General features: G+C 36.1%; 1 protein-coding gene and 1 pseudogene across 1 annotated transcript; both read right to left on the minus strand.

Annotated features, from left to right (window-relative positions):
- Window positions 1-5,600: 5,600 nt before the first annotated feature.
- On the minus strand, window positions 5,601-8,222 carry LOC148197275 (uncharacterized; annotated as a pseudogene).
- An 11,775-nt stretch (window positions 8,223-19,997) lies between these two features.
- LOC148197276 (uncharacterized) lies at window positions 19,998-24,562 on the minus strand. The gene is made up of 2 exons (XM_088092453.1): window positions 23,328-24,562; window positions 19,998-22,309 (listed from the first exon to the last, which is right to left on the minus strand). Exon 2 carries the CDS (start codon window positions 22,280-22,282, stop codon window positions 20,519-20,521), a length of 1,764 nt encoding a protein of 587 aa, XP_087948579.1. The 5' UTR covers window positions 22,283-22,309; window positions 23,328-24,562; the 3' UTR covers window positions 19,998-20,518.
- Window positions 24,563-25,705: the final 1,143 nt, after the last annotated feature.

A 25,705-nucleotide genomic window follows, 5' to 3' on the forward strand; every position in this document is an offset into this window, starting at 1 on the left:
CACGAAAGCTGAGAGTTGTCCAAGAAAAAACACAAAGAATAGCAGATAAATTTCAAGTTCCAACAGTAAAAACCCTTCGTATGTCTTCTACAGAAGAAAAAAGAGATTCATAGAATTGTTGCGAAATGAAATTGTCTTCATTGATCCAAATACTTCCAAGCCACAACAAGTCTTTTACAAAAATCTTATTGTGTAAACAGTTTACCCTTTTTGTTAACAAGTTGAGACAAATGATTTTTTCAGTACTCCAAACTCACAAAATATACTTATTCATAAATATGCACAAAGATCACATCTCTCTTTATATAATCAAAAGGTAATTGAGATAAAGGATAAACATAGGTGAATATGATATTAACATTTACTATTTTTATGCAAAGAAGGAAAATGATAAAAGAAGAGTATAACATAAGGGTTTACCATTCAAGCTAAATTTGTCCAATTTACTACTTTTAAATACAACAATCCCATTACGATATCAAGAAAGTATCATGGAATCATACACAAGATATGAAAAATTGATTATATGATCATTATAATACTAATGTTTAAATGTAAATAGGTTGATAACAATATTAATGTGTAAATCGGTAATTTATACGTCAAGTTCTAAGATCTGACATTCATAGAGACCATACACAACAAATAATTGTTATAGATTTAACAATAGGTGCGTATGTTTGCATAGAATAACTTATGGCGTGTATTTCGATAAATCTTTGATATTAACCCGAGCTTTTAAAGTCTTAATATAAAAAAAATCCTATTTACATGAATCTTATATACAATAAATAAAAACCAAAATAAGAACACGAATGACTAATTTACATGAATGATTAATTTATATGAATAACTAATCTTATTTTTCTGTGATTAATTTCAAATTTTGACGTGTTAAAAGATTTAAAAAAATTAAGTGACATTAATAATTTTTTTAATATGATAAATACTTTTTGACGACAAAAATTAATTATGATAAAAGTAGAAAGAATTTTGATTAGAAAGAAAAAACATTTACTTTACAATTCTCAATTCCGTTGGTCAGTCAACAAAGCTAGGAGCACGAATAAGATATATTTGATAACAAAAGTTTCTTTCTACTTTTGCTTTTGGCAATCTAATATTTCAAGCAGACGTTTCTGGATTCTAGTGGTTGAACAATTGAACGCGTAGCATATTAAAAGCAATTTTGCATTAAAATATGGACTTCTATAAATAATCTTGCGATCAAGCTCTCTTATAGTATCATCACTAGAAAAACTCAGATTATAATTTTCTCTTGCACTGGCATTATCTTATTTTCGATTAAGATTTTTCTCTATACTAATTATAAAATGAGATGCTAAAATCCAAATGACAAACATTTGAAAGGAAATACTAAAAAAATGTGTAAGTTGTAACGGTTAATTTTGTGTATTGTGTTATTTTTAATGGCCGATATTTACAGATTTTTAAAAAGTCATTGATATTATTATAACGAAGTATAACATGTAGTTTAAAACAAACCAACATGATAGTTTATGATTATCTACCATGTTATACATTATAAAAGTGATATTTTAAAGAAGTAAATAACTTCAGTTAAAATTGACTTGGTAATAAATTTAACCTATGCATGACGTGACGAAGGAGTCCCATTCAACACGCCACATGCCACACGTCGTATGCTACCACACAAAAATACTTTCATTTTGTTCAAACTAATATTTTTTTTCTAGACTTACTCTCCACTCCTCTTTCATTTTCACTAGTGGTGGGCTCTACTACGAAATGAAGTCCAAATCATACATTATTGTATTCTGGAACAAGTGTTTCGAACAGTATTTGCATATATGAAAAATGCCTTCTAAAACACCTATTATTGGGAAAACATTTCATACTTTAGATCCTAAAATACATTCCAAAATACGAAAAAGGTTTTTGAAACATATATTCCAAAAATCATTTATTGATCTAAAACTACATTTCGGAATATCAATTCTAAAATATGTTTTTAAATTATGGAATGACTATTCTGGAAAATATTTTTGAATCCAGAGTACCTTCTAAAATAGTCATTTTGGAATAGAAAAAACAATTTCAAGAATCCAGAATACCTTCCAAAATAGTCATTTTGGAACAGAAAAAATTTCAAAACTGGTGTTTCGAAATGTATCTAAATCCTAAAATTCACTTTGTAGTGGTTTTTTTCTTGGAGCTACACTTTCTTCCTCTGGCTTGGAGGTGCGCTTTTTTCTTATGGTTTGGAGGTGTGCATCGCGATTGGAGATGCACGTTCATCTTCATTTCACTGGACGCATTTGCAGCATTGCAGAAGAAGGTGTGACTTGACTCGATTATTTGGTGTGAATTCTCGTTTTAACTTTTTTCTTGGATCGATTTGATTTTGTCTTTAGTTCCTACATTAAATTGTAATCTTATCTCCGTCAGCAAGTTAACCAAATCACATTCTTGTGTTGTCTTGTTTTACCCAACCCATTGTCTTTTTCAGAACATTTATTCTAAGGAGAAGATTGTCAGTGGTAGAGAGAGTGAAGGATTATATTATCTTGAAAATGTCTCACAACAAACTCATAAAAGAGGGTTGACTTGTCTTGCAAATGATCACATACAAGATAAAAACAAAAAAGAAATTTGGTTATGGGATAGACGGTTGGGACATCCTCTTTTGGTTATTTAAAAAAATTATTTCCATCACTATTTCATAAATGCAATATTTCTGATTTTTTTTGTGAAACTTGTGTTATGGCAAAAAATCATCATGTTGTGTTTCCTTTAAGCAATAACAAAACTGATTTTCCTTTTTCATTAATTCACACAGATGTTTGTGGTCCTGCCCCACAATCTACACATAATGAAAAAAATGGTTTATCAGTTTTGTTGATGATTGTACTAGAGTAACCTTGGTATATTTGCTTAAACATAGAAGTGATGTGTGTGATGTGGTTCGTTCCTTCTATCATATGATTGTTACACAATTTAACACATCTATTAAGGTTATTCGATCAAACAATGGATGAGAATATTTTAAGACTGAATTAATAGAGTTCATGAACTCTAAAGGCATCTTGCATCAAACTACATGTCCTTATTCTCCACAACAAAATGGAGTGGCTGACAGAAAAAATAGACATATATTAGAGGTGACAAGATCACTTTTAATAGATGGTAAAATGTCCCATCTCATTTATGGGGTGAGGCTGTGAGCTTTGTCGTTTATTTAATTAATTGAACCCGTTCTAGTGTGCTTAAATTTCGAAGGACTTTCGATGTGTTGTCTGATCATTGTATCCTTTCTCCCATAGTTTATTTACCACCTCCTATTTTTGGATGCGTTATATATGTTCACTTACACCCACATCAACGTACAAAGCTTGAAGAACGAGCGATCAAATGTGTTTTTGTTGGGTATGGATCAACTCAGAAAGGTTATCGTGCTTACCATCCACCATAAAAAAAAATTTATATTTCTATGGATGTGACATTTAATGAGCATGAATTTTTTTATGTTGATTCTCCACTTCAGGGAGGCAATAAAAGTGAAGCGCATAATCATGATGTTAGTATGTTGGATATCTCAGATATAAATTTATATTGTGAAGATAAATTATCGTGTGAGGATCATTCTGCAGGAAGTGAGCCAATCCTAAATGTGGACACTTCTTTTCTGGATAATACAGTGTCTTCTAATCATAACCAATTGGCTCAATCTTCTCCACCGGTTCAACTTGACTCTTCAGAGGTACCTTTTGATCCTATCTCTACTAATACTAATTTAGATGAAGTTGATCATGCACTACTGGAAAAGTGCGAATTACAGACGGCATATTACCGAAGGCTTTGAAGCCCTCGGTATTGAGATAATTACCGAAGGATTTTAAGCCGTCAGTAACATTCTCGCTAATTTAAGTCCCAAATTGGGGTTTTCGTTCCCCAATTTGATTTTATTCACTTGCACGCTTTCGTGTGTCTCGTCCCCTTTTTCACAGACTTTCCTCTCTTTCTTCACACACTTCCCTGCATTTCTTCACGCTCCCTCACTTTCTCGGTTAGTCATTGGTGGTGGTCCTTCACGGTGGTCACTGGCCTCCTTGATCGCGGTTCGTTGACGGTGCGTGGTGGTTTGGGGAGTCTTGGGCTACGGTTCGTCATGGGTTGATCGCTACGTTGAGGGCTGGTGGTGTCGAGGTTTAGGGACTTTGTTGGAGGGGCTGTTGTGGGCTTCTGTTGCTGTCGTGCTCGTGAAGGGCTATCTCGGTAGAGGTAAGTTCCACAAAATTTCATTCACATTGTCATGTTCATATTGCTGAAGCCTAGATAGTGTTGTTGCCTTCATCTACTTTTCATTCACTTGTTAGTATGTGATTGAAGGAACGTGGTTGAGGGATTTCGTTGGAGGGGCCGTTGTGGGCTTGTGTCAGTGTCGTGCTGTACAAAGGTTGCCATCGTCAAGTGCTATCTTGGTTGAGGTAAGTTGTGCGTTTAAAAATTCATTATGAGTTACAATGTTCTGGAATGTGTTTGATGTTCTTGTGGCAGCAGTGTATGATGTTGTTTGGTTGAGAAAGTTTATTGTTTTGTAATTAAAATGAGGGGCAAGGCATTGGCATGCCAGTGAGAAGGTTAAAATAACCTTAGCCGTAGTTTACGGAAAATAAAAGCAGCCGAGCAGGTGAAGATTGAGCAATAATGCTAATTGATGTAGCTGTTGCCTTTGCTTCTAATGCCTGCAACTACGAACTTAACCTTTCAACCTCTAATTTCCCCTTGACCTCCTTCCATTCAACGTACACATAATGTTATATATTGTAAATGGGGATACTATAACTTTCCTAATCAGAAGTAATTTGTAGGTTTTGGTGCCTTTGCCTGCACTGGCACGGTAATAGACTAATGTTTTTTTGAATCCAATGCAGTCATTGCCTTCTCCACCTTGTGAGTACCCTGGTTTGTCTATGTCGGTTGCTTTCCAGAACCCAGACCTAGTCACTCTATTAGGCCTTATGCTATTCCAATACTTCCTCCCTCTTCTACAGAAGAAGTACCCCTCCTTCTCTCCTCCACTCCCATTGCTCTCTGCTTAACACAAAAGGTTGTTCTGATTAGTATTAGTCCAATTCATTCTATCATGGTGTATGTTGTTGGTTCTGAAATTCAAGGGTATTATTCACTTCATATTATTCTTACTAAACTATGTTAAATATTAAATTTGGTTCAAGTTTATAATATAAGAATCTACTAGGAAAGCCTCAAAGCTTATAATTATATCATACATATAGATGAAAAGCCTTCCATGATATTTTGAGACACTTTTCTAGAAAGTTTAAGAGAAATAGAAGAAGATCAAGAAAACATACTTGGAAGATCCCAAGGATCGTATTTGTAAATATCAATTTGCTTGATGAGGTCGATGCTGATGGGTTTCTTGTGAAGCTTCCTTTGTAGATAGAAACTAACAAGCTCTTCATCTGTGGGATGGAATCGAAATCCAGGAAGTGGGATTTCATGGTCATCCACACACGCATGATGATCATGAACCTTGTTGAAATTTTCGTTCACACCCATCTTATCCTCTCCATATTTCTGTGCCTGGACTTATCTCAATCAATCACATAGTTAATGTCATACAACCCAGGAAGCTCGTTTACTCTGCTTCCAACTGTCCTTGGTTTAAGGAAATCATAAGGGGTGCCCTTAACAGATTCTAATATTCCAGTGGGGATCAGATTCTCATCCACTGCTGTGATCTTTGACCCTAATATTTGAACTTTGTGTGATAGAATGTCACCACTCTTTTGGCCTCCCAAATTCCAGTATGTGTGCTGTGCCAGGTTCACTGGCGTGGCTTTGTCTACTGGCTTTGCAATCATTTTCATAGCATATTTGTTTCTGCCAATGAGCATGTATGTCACTGCTACTACAACTCTTCTGGGGAACCCTATAAATTTTTTATTTCAAGAGCAACGTAAATAAAAGTTAGCATGGAATTTGTGAAACTGAGTTTGCAAAGACTGTACCTTGTTCGTTGTCATGACTGTCGTAGGTAAATGTTATGTAACTATCTTCCTTGTGACCTTTTACTGTTCAGATAACATCACTGAACCCTGTGAAACCACCTGGTCTTTCATTTCAACAAATATTGTTCTGTCATGTTTCATTCTATCGATAGTGTAAACAAAAAATAAAACTATGCATAATAAGCATAACTCCTTGAATTCAATACCATGGAGTGTGTTTCCGTGATCATTAGCAGGCAATTTATAGGTATGTCTGTCCAATGTAAACCGTGCATGTCCAATTCTATTTGCCACACGTCCAATAAGTGCTCCAAAGTACCATGAACCATTCCACGCTCAACAAAACCATCCTTATTATCATTATATTACTTTAGTTATTCTGTCAAACATCATTATAAATATTTATTTTCTTAAATTATTAAATATTTTATATTTATATTTTATTAAAGTCATATAAAACAATTTTTCTAACAAATAAACTTAATATAGATTTTTGTATCACATGGTAAAAAAGAACAGAATTTAAAATAAATTCCACCTGCAACACTCAGGTTTACATGTGTTAAAGTATTATGATCAAAAATTGAAAAGGAGGGAAGGAGATAGTAACAGTGACCAATATATCAAGTATTCTAAATCTGGTTTTGATGAAATCTCCCAAGGATGTAACATTGGAAGGGTCTGTCACTTGAAGTTGATGAAAAACCACAAAGTCTGAAGGTCCAAACTCTTTCAATCTTTCCACTGCTTCCAAACCCCTGTTTTCATTTGTTTTTGTTAGCACCACTACAATTCCATTAAAAGCCAATTTCTTGCATATTCCAAACAAGTAAAAATCTTGTTTCATAAAATACGTAAAATTTTGATAAGTATTTCAGAGGAACAGAGTGTTCTAAAATCAATAAAATGCTATCCTTTTAAAAGAATTGTATGGCTGCAAAGGTTATGTAATTTTTACTGGAATGCAAAATTTGTTATTGAAAAAAAGTTGGAGATATCATTTACTGGAATATTATTTCTTGATAGACAATTTTAAAAGATTTGAAAAGAGATTTTGAATTGTATTGAGAAGGAAAAAGGTGGATAGAAGATTTTGTGTTCATTGGTACGTGATGGGGAAGAGGAACATAATATAAATATATAAGTAAAATACAAAGTTCCCTTTATAAAGTAATATGTGAAACCTAATTAGAAGGGTTTGTTTATGAATTATGGGTATAAAAAGAAAGAGAGAAGATGAAAATTGGAATTGAGAATGACAGTTATGAGTAACAGATTGGGAATCTTTGGTGTGTCTGTGCGTAGTGGAGACATTGGCTTAGGCCAATCTGTCACAGTGTCACCTTTCCATATTGGGCTTGGTTCAGTGGAACATGAACTTTTTCTTTCTTTTATCAACACCTAATCATAACTCTTCTCTGAGATACTATATTCCATTTTTTTAATAATTCTAATCAAACCTGTATTTGTTTTCCAGCTAAGGTTTGATTATTTTATGTAGTTGGAACATGTTTAATATCTTCTTTCCTGTGTTTCTCTCCAAGAACATCTTACCATCAGGCCTGTCACCAATAACACCATTTGGGGAGGGAAGAAAAATAATTAAAATTTGAAAACCTCATGATGACAGCTTGCAAGTCAGAAAAAAAACAATGTTGCCATTTAAAATATATGATAAACTTTAGACTCAAAACTACAAATTAAACTAAAACATCTTATGAATGAGAACTCAAAACTACTAGCAAAACTGAAACACTTCGATATAAAACAAAGGTAGAGTTAAGTTAATCATCACATTACCTTGGAAGGTCGCAGCTACAGTTTGTTTAATGATATTAAACATGTTCCAACTAGTATCACTAAAGGGCAAAAATCATAGTTGAGTTGCCATTTTAAAGTTGGTTGCTGTTAGGTTTCTGATCAAGAAACCTAAAGAAACCCACTCTATCAAACTCAGATATCATACCACAAAAGACTATATAACTCTTGTATGTATTATCAACAACAACAATACAATGTCCAATGAGCAACTAAGAGGTTAACCTCCAATTCAGGAATAATGGTTTCCTGTTACAATTCTACAAAGAACCAACTAAGTCTACAAAACTATTCAATAGCTATTTATACAATTGCATTCCCGCCCTTCCTAACTGCTAAGGCAGTTAGGCATTGACAGTCTTATTCCTTCTCTCGTATACCCTCCATCTTCTAACACTTGGACTGTTGAAATGGTCATTTTTATGCGTATATGCATAATCATCTCTTAAACTAATCACTCCAACAACTTGATTTAGTGGTTTTAAACTTGTTCAAACTTTGTATTGGTTGAATGAGAAACTGTTACTGAAAAACACCTTGACACTTCCCAATTTTGACTCAAAATTGATGGTTTAGTATACTATTATGCACTTAGAACATTATATCAGTAATTGAATTCTGCTAGCAACTTTTAAAGATCACTTTAGACTTGCTCAAACTGTGACACAGCATACAAATGGTAGACTTCGAAATCTGACTTTGTTATGGCCAAAATTGTAGAAAAATCACTTCATCACACCACCAAAACTGAGTTTATAACATTCAATGAAGTAGGCATGTTAAAAGTGAGTGTAGAATGTTTAACTACACAACACCAACCTGGAAAACAGCAGCAAGGTAGAGATAAACAGAAATTAGACTTACACTACAAGGACAGCATGGTCCAACCTCCACTAAATTAGAATGCACTAAAATGGTCAAAATTTTCTAACTACAGTGAAGTAGCAGAAGAAACTACAACAAAACTGTCTTAAGAAGTTTAGAATCGTAAAAGAAGGCTAACTACAAACTCACACTACAAAAACATCCTACAACTCAAAATATGACACCCTAGAACCTAAAAAGTGGACAAATAGGTGACAATTTCAAAATTCACCTAAACTAACCTAAGAATGAATAATGTTGTTATCCTAACAAGTTTAAAGTACTTAAATAAAGTTAAGAAAGATGTGAAATCGGATCAAGCACCAAAATCTCAAAATTTGGCTACTTAGACCTAAAAAGTGTACTAAATAGGTGAGAAAATGGGAATTGACCTAAAGTAACCCAAGACTGTGTATTGTACACTCCTTACATTCTAGAGGTTGTTAAAGGAAGGTAAGAAACATGATACAATAGATGAACTAGCTATATCTTTAAGTTTGCGTACTTGACACCCAAAAGAAGTAGATGAAATAGCTAAAAATCACTACTCAAACCTCAAAAAAAAAATTTCTAATTTTGCAAACTGCACTAAACTAGGAAAATATACTACAAATAAACTATTTTAACAAGTTAAGAATGGTAGAACCTAGCTATTTAAGAACTCACTAAAAGATATAGCTAAAAGTAGTAGCTAAAATATGATGTTTTGCCAACTTAGAACCTAAAATTAGTAGCTAAAATACACAAAAAGTGCAAAAAGTGCAAAGTATATTAAAGTACTCATGAAAACAGTAAAGTAACTATCTACACCACGTTTAAAAGATAAAAGAAAGATAAAATTGAAGTGTCAATTGAAAAATAAAAAGAAAAACAAAATTTGACTATTGAACACCTATAAATAGACTAAAGTAGGTGAGAATTTTATTTCCTTGGACAAATTTGTTATCAAACCTGCATTTAGACCACCAGCGAATGTTCATCTATATGTTGTATGTTGATGTATATATTGTATGTTCCTGTATATTGTATGTTCATTTATTAAGCTACAACTTGATTAAGTTAAGTAGTCCTTTAAAGTCCTATGGTACTAAAAACATTCTCAATAGAATGAGAAGGGTAACAATACCTTAAACACTTACAATGTACCTTAACAGATTATTGACTCCCCCAAATTTTATACACAACCACTTAGGATGTCAAAGGCATTTCAATACTGAGGACTTCTCTTTGGATGCCCTTATTGAATGCCTATGACAATAGTGTTAAAATTGCCTTCCATGTTTGACTTGAGTAGTAATAGGTTTATTACTTATGTCACATGGAGTGTTGCTATTTTGGCTAAGTTTTTATTTGTTTGGCTTGTCACAGAACATGGCCCATTTTCCCAACCATCGTGGATGGATGTACGACCGTTGTTATAGTGGAAGGAGAGGTTTGAAGGAATCTTTTGTCATCGAAGTTGAAGAGTTTGTGGAGACAGCCCGACGATATCAATATTATGTTGTTGATGGAGGGATTCGATGTCCATGCATCAACTGCGAATGTACAAGGTTTTTGAAAGATGAAGTCGTCAAACTTCACCTATACCAAAAAGGGTTCATGCCTAATTACACGGTTTGAACATTTCATGGTGAAGAAATTCCTTCGACCTTCACTGTAGTTGAAAAGCGGCTTGCATCAAGTTCGAATACTATTGTACATACATCTAAGATAGATCAATTTGCCTATATTCAAGAGATGGTCGATAATGCTTTTCGTCGCCATGCTGAACAAGAAGCAAACGATAGTCATGATGAAGAGCCTCCAAATGAAACCACTTAGAGGTTTTACAATTTACTAACAGAGGCAAATCTACCTATATTTAAAGGTTCAACTGAGTCAAAATTGTCAGTGTGCATTAGGCTTATGGCTGGCAAATCTAATTGGAACGTGCCCATTCAAGCAGTGGACTTTTATACAAAATTGATGTTAGATTTGACACCACCAAACAATTTTATGCCGAAGAATTATTACCAAGCTAAAAAAATGTGTTTCAAAGTTGGGATTGGAATTCAAGAAGATTGATTATTGTGTTAATGGATGTATGTTATTCTACGACAATGACAGTGGCAAAAATGATGCATTGTTGGTTGAATCCAAGTTTTGTGGCTCACCTCAATATCATACGATGCATGCTGGACGGAGGCAAAAAAAACCCATTCCCTTAAAAGTCCATGTTCTACTTGCCTATAATTCCAAGATTACAAAGAATGTTTACTTTAATGCAAACATCAGAACACATGACATGGCATGATGGTAACAAAACTGAAGGATTTTTGCGTCATCCTTCTGATGGTGAAGCTTGGAAGCACTTCAATCGTAAACATCCATCCTTTGCTAGTGAACCGTGTAACGTCAGACTTGGTCTATGCTCTGATGGGTTTACCCCGTACATTCAGGCCTCTACATCACCATATTCATGCTGGCCCGTGATAGTTACCCCATACAATCTACCACCTGAGATATGTATGACAAAGCCTTACATGTTTTTATCGTGTATAATACCAGGTCCATCTAATCCCAAATCATTGATTGATGTTTATTTGGAGCCTTTGATTGATGATTTGAAGAAGTTATGGAATGATGTTTCGACGTATGACGTTTCAAGGAAGCAAAATTTCCTTATGAGGGCAGCCTTGATGTGGACTATTAATGACTTCCCAACGTACGACATGTTATCTGGTTGGAGCACGCATGGTCGATTAGCTTGTCCACATTGCATGGAACATACAAAGTCATTCCAATTGAGTTATGGTCGGAAAAGTAGTTGGTTTGACTGCCATCGACGATTCTTGCCCATTGATCACCCTTTTAGAAGAAACAAAAAAGCATTTCGCAAAGGGCAAGTTGAAACGGATTTGCCCCCGCCGAAGTTGACTGGATCACACGTTTGAAGAAGAGTTAAAGACTATCCAAAAGTCACTGAATCTGGTCAGAATAGGATAGAGGGGTTTGGAGAATGACATAATTGAACTAAAAGAAGCATATTCTGGGAACTTCCCTATTGGAAAGACAACTTGCTAAGACACAACCTCGATGTCATGCACACAGAAAAAAATTTATTTGACAATGTCTTCAACACAGTTATGAATGTTATAGGTAAGACAAAAGATAATGAGAAAGCAAGAAAAGATTTACCTTTGTATTGTGGACGAAAAGACTTAGAGTTGAAGGTGCAAGGTAAAGGCCGATTATTTAAACCAAAAGCAAATTACACCATGTCAGAATGCCAGATGGATATGCTTCTAACTTGTCCAGATGTACCAATGTTCAGAACGGTACTATTCAAGGGTTGAAGAGTCATGATTGTCATGTATTCATGGAGACTTTACTCCCTCTTGCGTTCAGTTGTTTGCCAATGTACGTGTTAAATCCACTGATAGAAATTAGTAACTTCTTTAAAGATTTGTGTTGCACGACACTAAAGGAGAATTCCCTTAAAAAGATGGATGAAAATATCCCAATTATTCTCTGCAAATTAGAAAGAATATTCTCTCTTGCATTCTTTGATTCAATGGAGCATATTCCAATTCATCTTGCATATGAAGCTTGGCTTGGGGGACCTGTGCAATACAGGTGGATGTATCCATTTGAAAGGTTTATGGGAGAATCCAAACGTTCAGTTAAAAATAAAGCTAGAGTAGAAGGCTCAATTTGTGCAGCTTACTTGCACAGAGAGACAACGTATTTTTGTTCACATTATTTCAAAAACTTCATGTTGTCCCCCACTCAGGTCAGAAATGAAATGCAATGGAAAGTTGAACCACGTGAAGGTGCATTATCATTTTTCCGATAATCAGGCTGTCACGCAGGGAATGAATTCACACATTGGTTAACTGATGCTGAATTCAATTCTGCTCATGTCCATGTCTTAATCAATTGCAGTGAAGTTAAGTCGTACCTTGAGTATGTCATCATCCATCTCTTATCTTTCCAACGACACAATTGTTATACACTAATGAATTTCATTTGTACCAGCTCATTTCTTGTGGCTGAGCAAGTTGCAGAAGGAAATACTTCTACTAGAATACACTCTGAGTTTCCCCATTGGTTTAGAAATTAGGTCCGTACTTTTTCCTACGTTTAGAAATCGGTTAAATTTGACTCTTGCTTTTATAATTATTTTAGTCTCTTTGTAGGTTTTTAATCAAGCATTAACTCCCATAGTTCAAGAGTTAAGACATCTCTCGAATTGGCCAATGAGATGTGTCAAAGAATGGCACACTTACTCACCAATGGTTACAAATTCCATACACATGAATGGTCTAAAGGAAAGAAAACATCAAATTGTGGTGTGTATGTGAAGGGCCTAACAGAGGGTTGTTATGATGATTTCTACGGCATCATTCATAAAATATATGAGCTAGAGTACAACAACACTACTTCTCGAAACAGAGTAGTACTTTGATCCTTCTAGAGCTGGTACTAGAGTGGATCCACGCTTTAATATTGTCGAACTCAACCAAAGATTAAGATATGGACCGTTTGATCCTTTCATTCTACCAACTAATGTCACACAGGTTTATTATGTGCCATATCCACCATTATGCAATATTGATAACCGTGGTTGGGCCGTAGCAATACAAACCAAGCCTAGAGGTCGCATTGACTCAAATGAGGTTGAGGAAGATGTTGCCTACTGATAATGCTAAATTATACCATATTTTAAGCATCATTTTAGTGGCAAAATCAACTCCTTTCATACTTATAACATGCTTAATCCTCTTCTTTTGTCTTGTTTTCTAAATAATTGTATTTTTGGCTACTTTGATGTACTTTCATCAATAATCCCTTATTTTGTAGCTAAAAATGAGCTTGGAAGACTCTCCAACAATGTATAGAACTGGACCAAGAAATTAGCACGAAGAAACACCATCAGCAGCGCAAGCGGAAGAGGACGTTCGTCCACAGAAGCGGACGCTCGTCCAAGAGAGAGGACGTTCGTCCCAGGCAGAGGGCGCTCGTCCAGCCAGGCAGAAGTGGACGCTCGTCCAGCCAGGCAGGGGACGCTCGTCCAAGTTGCAGAGAGGACGCTCGTCCAGAACGCTCGTCCAGCCAGGAAGACGCTCGTCCAAGTTGCAGAGAGGACGCTCATCCAGAACGCTCGTCCCAGCCAGGAGGACGCTCGTCCAGGAAAGAGGATGCTCGGCCAGATTGAAGGACGTTCGTCCAAATGCGAGAGGCTCGCGCTCGGGCGCGAAAACAGAGGGGCGCCCGGGCGCGACTTTTCGCCAGACTTGAATTTTTCCAGAGAGTTTCACGCCCGGGCGTGAGAAATGGGGCGCTCGGGCGCGACTTTTGCTGATGTGTCTATTTAACCCTAAAACGCGAAGGGGAAAGGGTCTTTGGTTATTTGGAGGCGCGATTTCACTCAGAGGAGAGCTTGGAGGGCTGCTAGGGTTCGTGGGAACACTCCCTTCTTCCTCTTGGGTTCTTCATCTTCTTCCATGGCCATTTTGTAAGCTTTAGGGTTCTCCATGGAAATGGAGAACCAAACCCATCTTGTTGGGATTAGTTGTAGCCTTTGAATTCTTGTGTAATTGTTGAATGATTTGATTATATATATGCCTTTTCTATCAATTGCTAGTATTCTTGTTTCCAATCTTAAAGCTTGCATGTAATGGGAACGTTCATGGCTTGATTTTAGGGTTTTATGGATTATGGGAACGTAAGATGAAATCTTGAACTGAAATAGGAGTCCTTGTGGGTCATTGATTCAAGGAATGGAAGATGATTCACATGTTGTCTTAGATTCCAGCTCTTTAATGCGGGTTTTGCTTGTTAGATTGCCAAGGAATTGGGGTTTGATAAGGAAAACCTAGGCTCTTTCACCTAAGGAATTAGGGCTAGAGTGTTTTAGTGGATTGACTTTAGTAAATTGATAGAGAGGAGATAAAATTGGTTATACACAAGAGTGAATTGGTGAAAACTAGCCTTAGCAATGTCATTTCATATCATTTCTAGTCTTTTCCATTTCCAAGTGTCTTCAATACCAAAGTCCAACTTTGTAATTATGTATGAATTTATCTTTCTGCACTTGTTTTGTATATTGATGTTATGTTATTGAGTCTATATGAGTTGTTAATCGCACAATTCTCTAGTATTACGAGTCTCTTGGGAAAACGATACCCGGTCTTACCGGTTTATTACTTGAACGATTCGGTGCACTTGCCGAAATCGAGCCCAACAAGTATTTTTGAGCTAACAAGTTTTTGGCGCCGTTGCCGGGGATTTGGGGATTGAACCCGAGCCCTAGCAACGGCTAACAAGTTAAATTGGGCCTCATCACCTACCAACTTGACCAAATGTCACAACCACAAGAAATTATTGAAGTTGAACGTATAACCGCATTGGTCGACCCTGATGGTGATGGAGATGAATTAGAAGCAACAATACAAGGTGATGAAGAGCAAGAAGAAGAGGAAGAAGAAGAAGAAGAAGAAGAAGAAGAAGAAGAAGAAGATGATGATGATGATGATGATGATGATGACGACGAAGAAGAAGAAGATGATGATGATAATGACGATGATGAAGAAGAAGAAGATGAAGATGAAGATCATGATGACGACGATTGAATGTTGGACATCTATTGTAGCAAATTGAACTATCATTTGAATAGAGTTATCTTAAATACCATCTTAAAAGTTGTATGCAATTATTTATACATTGACTTTAAAAACCATTGATCATTCCTTATTCATTTCTTTTTTTTAGCTTTATTTGTAACCATTTCAATGTAGTAATGACAGGACAGGGTTCAGAACGTCCTGATAAAGGAAAGGGGGTAGCAAGGCCTAAAAAGAGGCAACGTCAGGCACCAAAGTATGTACTTAGGGTGCCTGCTAAACTACCTACCATTACTGCCCCCGGTACATCATCTTTGGGGCCTCCTCCTACCCCTACAATACAGCCTCCTACCCCTGCAGTGGACCCTACTCCTACCTCTGCAATACACTGTTATCCTACCCCTACAGTACACCCTTCTCCTACCCTTGCAGCACACCCTTCTACTACCCCTGCAGCAGACCCTCTTCCTCCTCCTGTGATTATAACCCCCACTCCTCCCCCTGTGGTTATTACCCCCACTCCTCTCCCTGACCCTACTTCAATACCTTCCTCATCTTGTATACTGCCTTTTGAGACTGTCACACCATCTGCTGATCCAGATTCATGTGGTGATGGTGAATTGATGACGACAAAAAGCCAATCTGGGAGCGCTTTCAGGTGAACAATCCATTAAACTAATTGTCCCTCTTATTTTAGTATGTTCATTAATCAATGTTTTTTCTGTTTAATGTTACAGATGAAGGTGTAGTGGAAACCTGAACATGAAACAGAGATACAAAGAAATTTCCACATGAAAGCATCTCATCGGCTGTCAGAGATGTTTAGGGATGCCTGCAATGCAGGAGAGTGCTCTTACTGGCTGGGCGAACAAATTTGGAACTCTTTACTAGCTCATTGGAATACAGTATAGTTTCGCAATAAGTGTGCCAAGGCGCAGAGAAACAGAGCATCTGAAAAGGGTGGCACCTTGCATACTGGTGGGTCGATAACCATTCATGAGCATGCCATTCGTATGGTAAAATTTCATTACATAAATTTTTCTTTCATATATAAGTTATGTATTTTCTTTACATATGTACACTTCTAATTGTAAATTATGTTACAAGCACAAACTCTAGGACAGGCGGTCCATGTTGATGAGGTCTTTGCACAGACTCATGTAAGGAAGGGCACTAATCAATTCGTTGATGAAAGATTTCAGAAGACTCATGTAAGCAAATAACACTATTACTATTACTAATTTTTCATTTATGTTATTCTATCATTCCCTAACATTGCTTTTAATGTTTCAACAGGAAGAATTTTCTACGAGACTTTCACAGGTTAGATCTGAACATGAGTCAGCTCCTACACTGGATGATGGCAGTAATGCAGAAGACGACATACGTAGGACACAGTGCTGGGTCGAGATCGTTGGTGGGAAGAAAAAGGGTCGAGTGTACGGTGCAGGAAACCTTGCAGCAAACTATACAACATCGAGAGGAGGTACTCTGAAGCATCAACCTTCTTCTTCCACCACTACTGCTGACGAGGTCGTTCTCCGCCTCACACAGGCACTAGAGCAACGTGACTAGGAAATCACTGATTTGAGAGCAGAGTTTACAAACTTTAAGGCCCTGGTCATGAGAGTATTGCCTGAAACTTCACAGAATGAATTCAATATCCCTCCGACCCAGTCATGACCCTCCTCGTCACCCGCTGCCCCTCAGCAGCCCTCATCAATCCAACTCTCATCAGTCCAAACCACACTAGTCCAACCATCAATAGAGGAGTAGGATGATGAAGATCATTCTGATGATAACTATGTACATTATTAGTTTCATTTTGTTATTACTTGTTATAGAAACATTTGGATATTAGAACATTTGGAGTTTAGATCATTTCGATGTTAGATCAATTGGATGATTTGGATGTTAGAACACCATTATGTTACATTGTTTTCTGTTTTAACTATAAATACATGTTCTATGGATTAATGGATGTTTTATGGATTTTGATCAATGATTACATCTTTGAGATGCACATTATACAGGTGTGTATGTGCTTGAAAACTGTTATGCAGGTCTGTTTGTGCTTGAAAACTGTTATGCAGGTCTGTTTGTGTTGTTGGTTTCATAAGAAATACAATTGTCCCTAACATTTCCGTCCAACTTACCGAAGGCTTTTGCCCTTCGGTAACTACCCACGTTAGGTAATTACCGAAGGCTTCAGCCCTTCGGTAATAATCGAAGGCTTTTGGTCTTCGGAAATTACCGAAGGCTTTTGGCCCTCAGTAATTACCGAGGGCTTTTAGCCTTCGGAAATTACCGAAGGCTTCTGGCCCTCGGTAATTACCGAAGGGCGGAAGCCCTCGGTAAATGTTAGCGACAAGGGATTTACCGAGGGCATTTTGGCCGTCGATAAGCCGTTTGTAAATACCCTTTTCTGACGGCTTCTGGCTGTTTCCGAGGGCTTATGGCCTTCGGTAATGCCCTGCTTTTTTGTAGTGATGGATATGATTCTTGTTTGCGTGAGACCACCATCACACCAAACACTGAGTCTACTACAGTTCAATATATTCTTCAACCTCATTCTAGTCATGGTGAACCTCCAGCTAAATATGAACCAGACCTCTAAGCCAAAGTTAAAGAATGCTCTATACGGATTAAAACAATCCCCAAGAGCATGGTTTGGAAGGTTTATCAAGTCTACGAAGGCTTTTGGCTATAGAGCAAGTAAATCTGATCGCACCTTATTTTTGAAGATAGGAAAAGGAAAAATTACAGCTTTGATATATATGTAGATGACATGATTGTTACAGGAAATGACCAAGATGAGATTTCTAGCTTACAACAATACCTTGCATTTGAATTTGAGATGAAACAACTTGGAAACCTCAAATATTTTTTGGGTATTGAAGTAGCTAAATCAAAACATGGTATTTTTCTATGTCAAAGAAAATATACTATTGACTTATTGGCAGAAACTAGGCTGCTTGGGAGTAAAGTAGTTGATACACCAATTGAACGAAATCATAAACTCTTTCAATGCTCAAATTCAGCAAGCATAGACACAGGAGATACCAAGAGCTTGTAGGAAAATTTATTTATTTGTGCCATACTCGTCCAGATATCACCTATGCAGTGAATGTTGTTAGTCAATTTATGCATGACCCACGAAAGCTTCATATGGATGTTGTTGAGAGGATTTTGAGATATTTGAAGTCCGCTCCTGGAAAAAGGAATTTTATTCTCAAATCATGGAACCTTAAAGGTAGAAGGGTACACTGATGTAGATTGGGCAGGTTCAAAAGATAATAGAAGATCTACCTCTAGATACTTTACTTTTGTTGGAGGGAATCTTGTAACTTGGAGGAGTAAAAAACAACTTGTAGTAGGAAGATCTAGTGCTGAAGCAGAGTTCAGAGGCATGGCACTAGGTGTATGTGAACTTTTGTGGATTAAAAATGTGCTATCAGATTTGGGCTTTAAACCAAATGAAGCTATGAGTTTGTATTTTGACAATACTTCAGCTATAGCAATTACTCACAATCCTATGCAACATGATAGAACAAAGCATGTGGAGATTGATAGACATTTCATCAAAGAGAAACTTGAAGCTGGAATAATTTCATTTCCTTTTGTAAGATCAGAATTGCAGTTGGCTGCTGTTCTCACCAAAGGAGTGTCAAGAAGATTGTTTACTGAGTCTCTATTCAAGTTGGAAATGTGTGATATCCATGCACCAACTTGAGGGGGTGTTAAGATATGCCAAATATTCTATTAACATATATTAGACAATCAAATATTATGTTAGTTATAATTTATATACAATTATAATTTGTGCAGATTTGTGCACCTGTCATTCCTTTAATAGATGAAGGATTATAGCACTACTACAAAAAACTGCATAGATAGCGCTTTTTTTTTATCATAGATAGCGCTTTTTAAGTGCTATCTATGCGTGCGCTATAAGAAAAGCGCTATCTATTGTCAGCAATAATAGATAGCGCTTCTTTAAAAAAGCGCTATCTATTATCAGTCACCAATAGATAGCGCTTGTTTAAAGAAGCGCTATCTATTGGTGGTTGTCAATAGATAGCGCTTCTGTAAACAAGCGCTATCTATTGGTGGTTGTCAATAGATAGTGCTTCTTTAAAGAAGCGCTATCTATTATTGCTGACAATAGATAGCACTTCTTTAAAGAAGCGCTATCTATTGGTTCGAATTTTTTTTTAAAAAAATAATAAATTTTAGAATAAAATATAAAATATTAGTTCTATTATGATATTATATACAAAAAAAAATATAAAATATTGAGAAAAATATGACAAATGTCTCAAAAAGAATGTTCATTAATATAAATACAAATTATTGGTACACTAATAATTCAAAAGTTAATCGTTAAGTCGTCTATTACGTGTCATAACATATATATCCTATCAATACTTATAATCACATCACCTTAACATAGCCTATAAGCATGTACTAATTACATGTATACACCAATTGATGGGGAAGTGCATACCTAGAGAGAATATACTAAATGACATTTAAGAGAATGGGAAAGAAATTAAAAATGGAAGAGATTAAGGAAAAGGAAACTTAGGAATTGAAGATACGCCACTTGAACAAGCTTCCAAGATAAGCATCAAGAGGAGGACCGCCACTTGCTTGAACAAGATAAGGTCTGCCCAAATTTGGGACTTTAGAGACAGAATTCTATCTCAAAGAGGATTGCAAAAGTGCAAATCAACTCAAATTCATTGAATCAAGGTAAGGTGTACAAAAAGGAGACCCCTAAGCCTTCTTATATAACCTTTGGAGTGATCTAAGATGCAAGATCTAGGAGATGTGGGACTTTTGAGGGTGTAGTCCGTCCAGCAGCTGCTGCAGGTCTTCTAGGGACTTTTGAGTCCAACATTGCTCAATTCTCTCCACTCCAAAGGGTTTATAAGGCAACTAGTTCTCCTATAGTTCAAAATATGAAAACTAGCTATGCTACTAACTCCTACACGCCTAGAATGCTCACTTTCTCTTCTCTTCTTTTTAAGATCAAGCCATGGATAGTCCCACATTGCTTGCTCTTAAAGAGAAAGAAGAGTTTATAAGCAATTATTCACAAGAACTAAGAGAAAGAAATCAAAAGGCAAATACACGCCCAAAGGAAACCTATTCTACTCTTTTTATGCTTGTTGTCACTTTGAAAGCTCTTCATTGTTGCCCCATGTATGATCATATCATCCCCCCCAGGTTGGAGAGGATTCGACCTCGAATCTTGAAAAACCTGCAACAAAGAGAGATTAGTGACTTATTTCGTGTATAAACCAAAGCAACTCCTCCTGGATCAAATGTTAACCTACAAAAAACATCAAACATTTTGTGAATAAATTGATGTTTACCAAACAATGTATATGGAAAAGGAATATTGAAAGAATGGGTCTTTGAAATTTGATTTATTTGTTTAAGGAAAACTAAAAATCCTTCTTTAGAAAAACTTTTATTTTTGTCTTGAGTTAAGTGTAAAAAAGAATACATTAAATCAAGATGTGGGTTGGAAATGGTGTGTGAAGAAGTGGTAATAAGAGATGAGAAAGATGGGATATTTTCACAAAAGTTTTTAGGAAAAGAAAAAAGCTTAATATTTGGAGAAAAGTGGAAGGATGGAAAAACTCCCCTGTCATAGCTTGGATCCAGTTGAATGATGGGAGGGGAAGGTGCCTGCAATAACACTTCCTTTGTGATTAGGACATTGTCCTTCTCCATTTCTCTCACAAGTTCTTCTTTTTCTTTCTTTTCTCTCTCCTCTCTTTCTTTTCTCTCAGTCTCTTCTTTTATTCTCTCCTCTCTTGCTTTTCTTTCTTCATTTAAACAAGTAAGCATGACCTTCTCTTTGGCATCACTTGATGAGGAAGAAGAGCTATAGGTTGGTGAAGTTAAGGAAGAGGTAGACTCATTAGTCATAATTACTTCACCCTCAATGCATGTTGCCTTTTTGGTGGGGCAGGCAGAGGCTATATGACCATGTCCTAAACATTTAAAACATTTAATGTGACTTGGTCTAGAAGGAGATTTAGGTGGGGAAGAGGAATGGTTAGAAGAAGAATGAGGAAACGATTTGTTAGTGGACTCCTTAGAGACATCCTTGGTTTTATCCTTTGATGATGAGGATTTGTAGAAAACATCTCTTGAAGATTTGGAAAATTTGTTGTGACAAGCTTCTTTTTTCAAGAGTTTCTTCTCTACTTTCATGGCTCTATGAACCACTACATTTAAAGTCTCATCATCATGGAATTCAATTATATCTTGGATGTTACTATTAAGTCCACTAATAAATCTAACTATTTTTGCATGATCATTTTCTTTAAGGTTAGTATGATGTAGGAGCACTTCGAGCTCACGAGCATACTCCTCCACACTTCGTCTACCTTGAGTAAGCCGTTGGAGCTTAATCAAGAGGTCCCTATGGTAGTATGGAGGTACGAAACGTTGGTACAAAATGTCCCTACAATGTTCCCATGTACTCGCGGGTGAGGCCATGGTTAAGTATCTCCTATTTAGCCATTGTTTGGAGTATCCCTCTAAAGCTAAACAAGCTAACTTTACACGCAAAGGTCCATTTACACTATACAAATCAAAAATTTGGTCTACTTTAGCTATCCAATCTAGAAAAATAGACGGCTCGGCTTCCCCTTTGAAAGTAGGCAAATTCAACTTTGGTAGTGTAAGGCCTTGGTCCATAGCTTTATCTTCTTGAGGATTCTTTGGTGAGGGAAGGTATACATTTACGGTTCTAGCTTCTTGCTTCTTCTTGTAGGAAGCGTGATCATGACCATGAGGTTGCTCCTCTTTTGCTTTCGCGTCCTTGTCCAATCGTTTACTAATGGAGTCAAGTTGATGTTGCATTTGTTGAAAAGCCTTCATCAAATCAAATTTGCTAGAAGCACTTCCGTGATGACTACTTCCAGTGGAAGAAGAATTGCTTGAACCTGCAGACATGGTGTTCTAATGCAAACAGCAGCAACACTTTCAAAACAAAACAAGTTAGCAACAATATTAAAACAACAACAAAAGTCGCGCAAACAGCAGCCAAGGTTCACTCCAATAACACCAAAAATTTAGGCTCAAGACTCACAGTTTTAGTGAAACAAAGCAAGATCACTCTACTCACATGCGCTCTTCTTTCAAAATAGTAATGTCTCACAAGTCCACTTTGAGAGCACCAACTCAAGTCCAAAGCAAATGGAAAGATGTACAATCCACCCTCAATGCAAAGAAGCCAAATCAAGACAGCACATGGTAGAAGCCAAAGAATGAATGAAAACTACAAGATAAATGATGAAAATGGAACCTAAAAAATCAAGAAACTTGGCACACAATAAGGAGGCAACAATCTAATGATTTTATGAAGACAAAACAGCAAGAAAAGTGGAGGCAAAACAGTGGCACAAAATGAACAAGACAGCAGCAAACAAATTGACACAACTAAGAAGTAAATCACACCAACATGCTACGCATACATGAAGAGTAAGATCAAATTAACGCTGGAAATAATTTGGCAAACCTCAAACCTATATATTCTGTAATTTTAGTAAAATAGAGGCTCAAAATGAAGCTAGCAAACACACCAACAATGAAGATAGCTCATCCAGACCAGCACAAACAATGCAAAACAGTTTTGAATTTTTTTTGTGGTGCATGCAGTTTAGGAGATTGGCTAGTCTCGGCCAAGTAAAATTGAGGTGCTTAGGTGTGTTTGCACAAAGCTAATATTTGATTGGTTTAAGACCTCTACTAATGCAGAATATATAAGCAAAATTACACACTTAAATCCTATGATGATCAAACTCAATTCAGCATACAAACATGGAGCTGTAAAAAACTCTTAGCTATGCAATTTCAGAAAAATACTCTAGAAAACTCCTAAAGAGGAACAAACATATGACTCAATTCAAAGCTAATAAGCAAGAAAAGACACATACAATCCAGCCAAGACAAGAAATTAAAGATGGAACAAACAAACAAAAGGAAATAGGACACCTACTTGTTGAAGACCTCCAATAGCATTGTTGCTGTTTGATGAAATGTCAACTTGCACAAGGCTCTGGACAGACACGGTTTAGTCCCTCAAAGCATTGATTTGAAGTGTTGATTCCTTGCTTAAGAGTATTGAGAGGGTGTAGCAACGTCCAGGGAGCAATTCCAGCCACCAAAATGTCCAAACAGCCAACAACAAAGCAAAACAATGGAGTATTAATTCAACAGCAGAAAACTGGATGAACACAGTGGAGAAAAAAATTTACTGGGAACAGTACAGAACGAATTTGAGAAAAGTAAAATATGTTCATGAAACTAGACATCCAGACGAAACTAGGAAAAAAAATTTCATGGAAAACGGACAAGAAATGAAGCTAAACTAAATCATACAAGTTTACTGTATTTTCACGCAGAGGCTGGGCGAGACAGAAAATGGCTCAGCGAAAATGAACATATCTAAGCTATTCTACTCTAGCATGCAATTCCTAAGAGATCAAAAACCTAAGGCTCTGATACCACATGATGGGGAAGTGCATACCTAGAGAGAATATACTAAATGACATTTAAGAGAATGGGAAAGAAATTAAAAATGGAAGAGATTAAGGAAAAGGAAACTTAGGAATTGAAGATACGCCACTTGAACAAGCTTCCAAGATAAGCATCAAGAGGAGGACCGCCACTTGCTTGAACAAGATAAGGTCTGCCCAAATTTGGGACTTTAGAGACAGAATTCTATCTCAAAGAGGATTGCAAAAGTGCAAATCAACTCAAATTCATTGAATCAAGGTAAGGTGTACAAAAAGGAGACCCCTAAGCCTTCTTATATAACCTTTGGAGTGATCTAAGATGCAAGATCTAGGAGATGTGGGACTTTTGAGGGTGTAGTCCGTCCAGCAGCTGCTGCAGGTCTTCTAGGGACTTTTGAGTTCCACATTGCTCAATTCTCTCCACTCCAAAGGGTTTATAAGGCAACTAGTTCTCCTATAGTTCAAAATATGAAAACTAGCTATGCTACTAACTCCTACACGCCTAGAATGCTCACTTTCTCTTCTCTTCTTTTTAAGATCAAGCCATGGATAGTCCCACATTGCTTGCTCTTAAAGAGAAAGAAGAGTTTATAAGCAATTATTCACAAGAACTAAGAGAAAGAAATCAAAAGGCAAATACACGCCCAAAGGAAACCTATTCTACTCTTTTTATGCTTGTTGTCACTTTGAAAGCTCTTCATTGTTGCCCCATGTATGATCATATCACCAATTTTCTCTAACTTCAATGATTTGACTTTCATGATATTGTTGACATCTGCAACTAGAAAAATACTGCAAGAAAGAGAAAATAATATAGAATTAGTTAATTAAATATTACTACAAATTAATTATGACGATAAAGATAACTTACATCTGTTGGAATTGTTCCTCCTTCACAATATGTAATAATTTCCTTCATATATTGGCACACGTAATACCCACAATCATTGCCGTTGGGTTGTCTTGGGCACTAGAATTTCAAAATTAAAAAGCATTTTTATAATTTGAACATAAAAAGATTCAAAACTCTAGTATACTTCAAACATGTTCAGTGCAAATAACAAATAACTATATACCATATACAAGTTTAAACTATTAATAAAAGGTTATGCTTTCATAACAATCATATACTCCTCCAACCAGTTTCACAATAATACATATTATTTAACTAACCATTACTATGCAACAAGGAAATAAGTCTTCAATAATTCAAGAATACAAGTTATTCACCTAACCAGTACAATACAAGCAGCCATAATGTGAATTAAAAGGTCACATGAGATCATTCAACAATTTAATTATCACAATCAAGACTATACTACACAAAACATACTAGAGTAATGTACCTTAATTGTTGTCCACTTGATATTGTTTGACTTTTAGATTTTGAAACCATGTTTCCTGTTTGAGCTCGATAGGTTTGTATAACCCTAGTGAATAAATAAAATTAAAGCATGTATAAGTAACAACAATACAACTAAAAGTATACGAATATGTCAAGTAAAAGTATACAACACATATATTCTTACATGTCAAACAATTTTTTCAAATCTTGCCTCATATTAATGTCTACCGCTATTGGGTCAAGATAATGAATTATCTCCAGTTTAAGATTGATTCCTAGCAAAACCCAATGTTGGCTGCAATTTGAAATGAATCAACAAAATTAGAATTCGTACATTTAACTTTGAAAATAATACATTGTTGATAAAGTTGTAAAGTAAAGTATTACCCGGTATTAATAGGTGCAAGAACAAACTTATCAATCACCCCATTATCAAGAAAAAGAGTAACTATTTTTTGCATTCTGTCTTTCATTGGTAGCTCATGTGTTGTCATTTGGGGTGATAAAAAAAAG

This window comes from Vigna umbellata, chromosome 6 (genome assembly GCF_029865625.1).
Source record: "Vigna umbellata cultivar VRB3 chromosome 6, Vumbellata_1.0, whole genome shotgun sequence".
NCBI lineage: Eukaryota > Viridiplantae > Streptophyta > Magnoliopsida > Fabales > Fabaceae > Vigna > Vigna umbellata.

Bases quoted from the DNA above. Each gene is read 5' to 3' on its own strand.
- LOC148197276 (XM_088092453.1), bottom strand. From the start codon at position 22,282: ATGTCTGCAGGTTCAAGCAATTCTTCTTCCACTGGAAGTAGTCATCAC.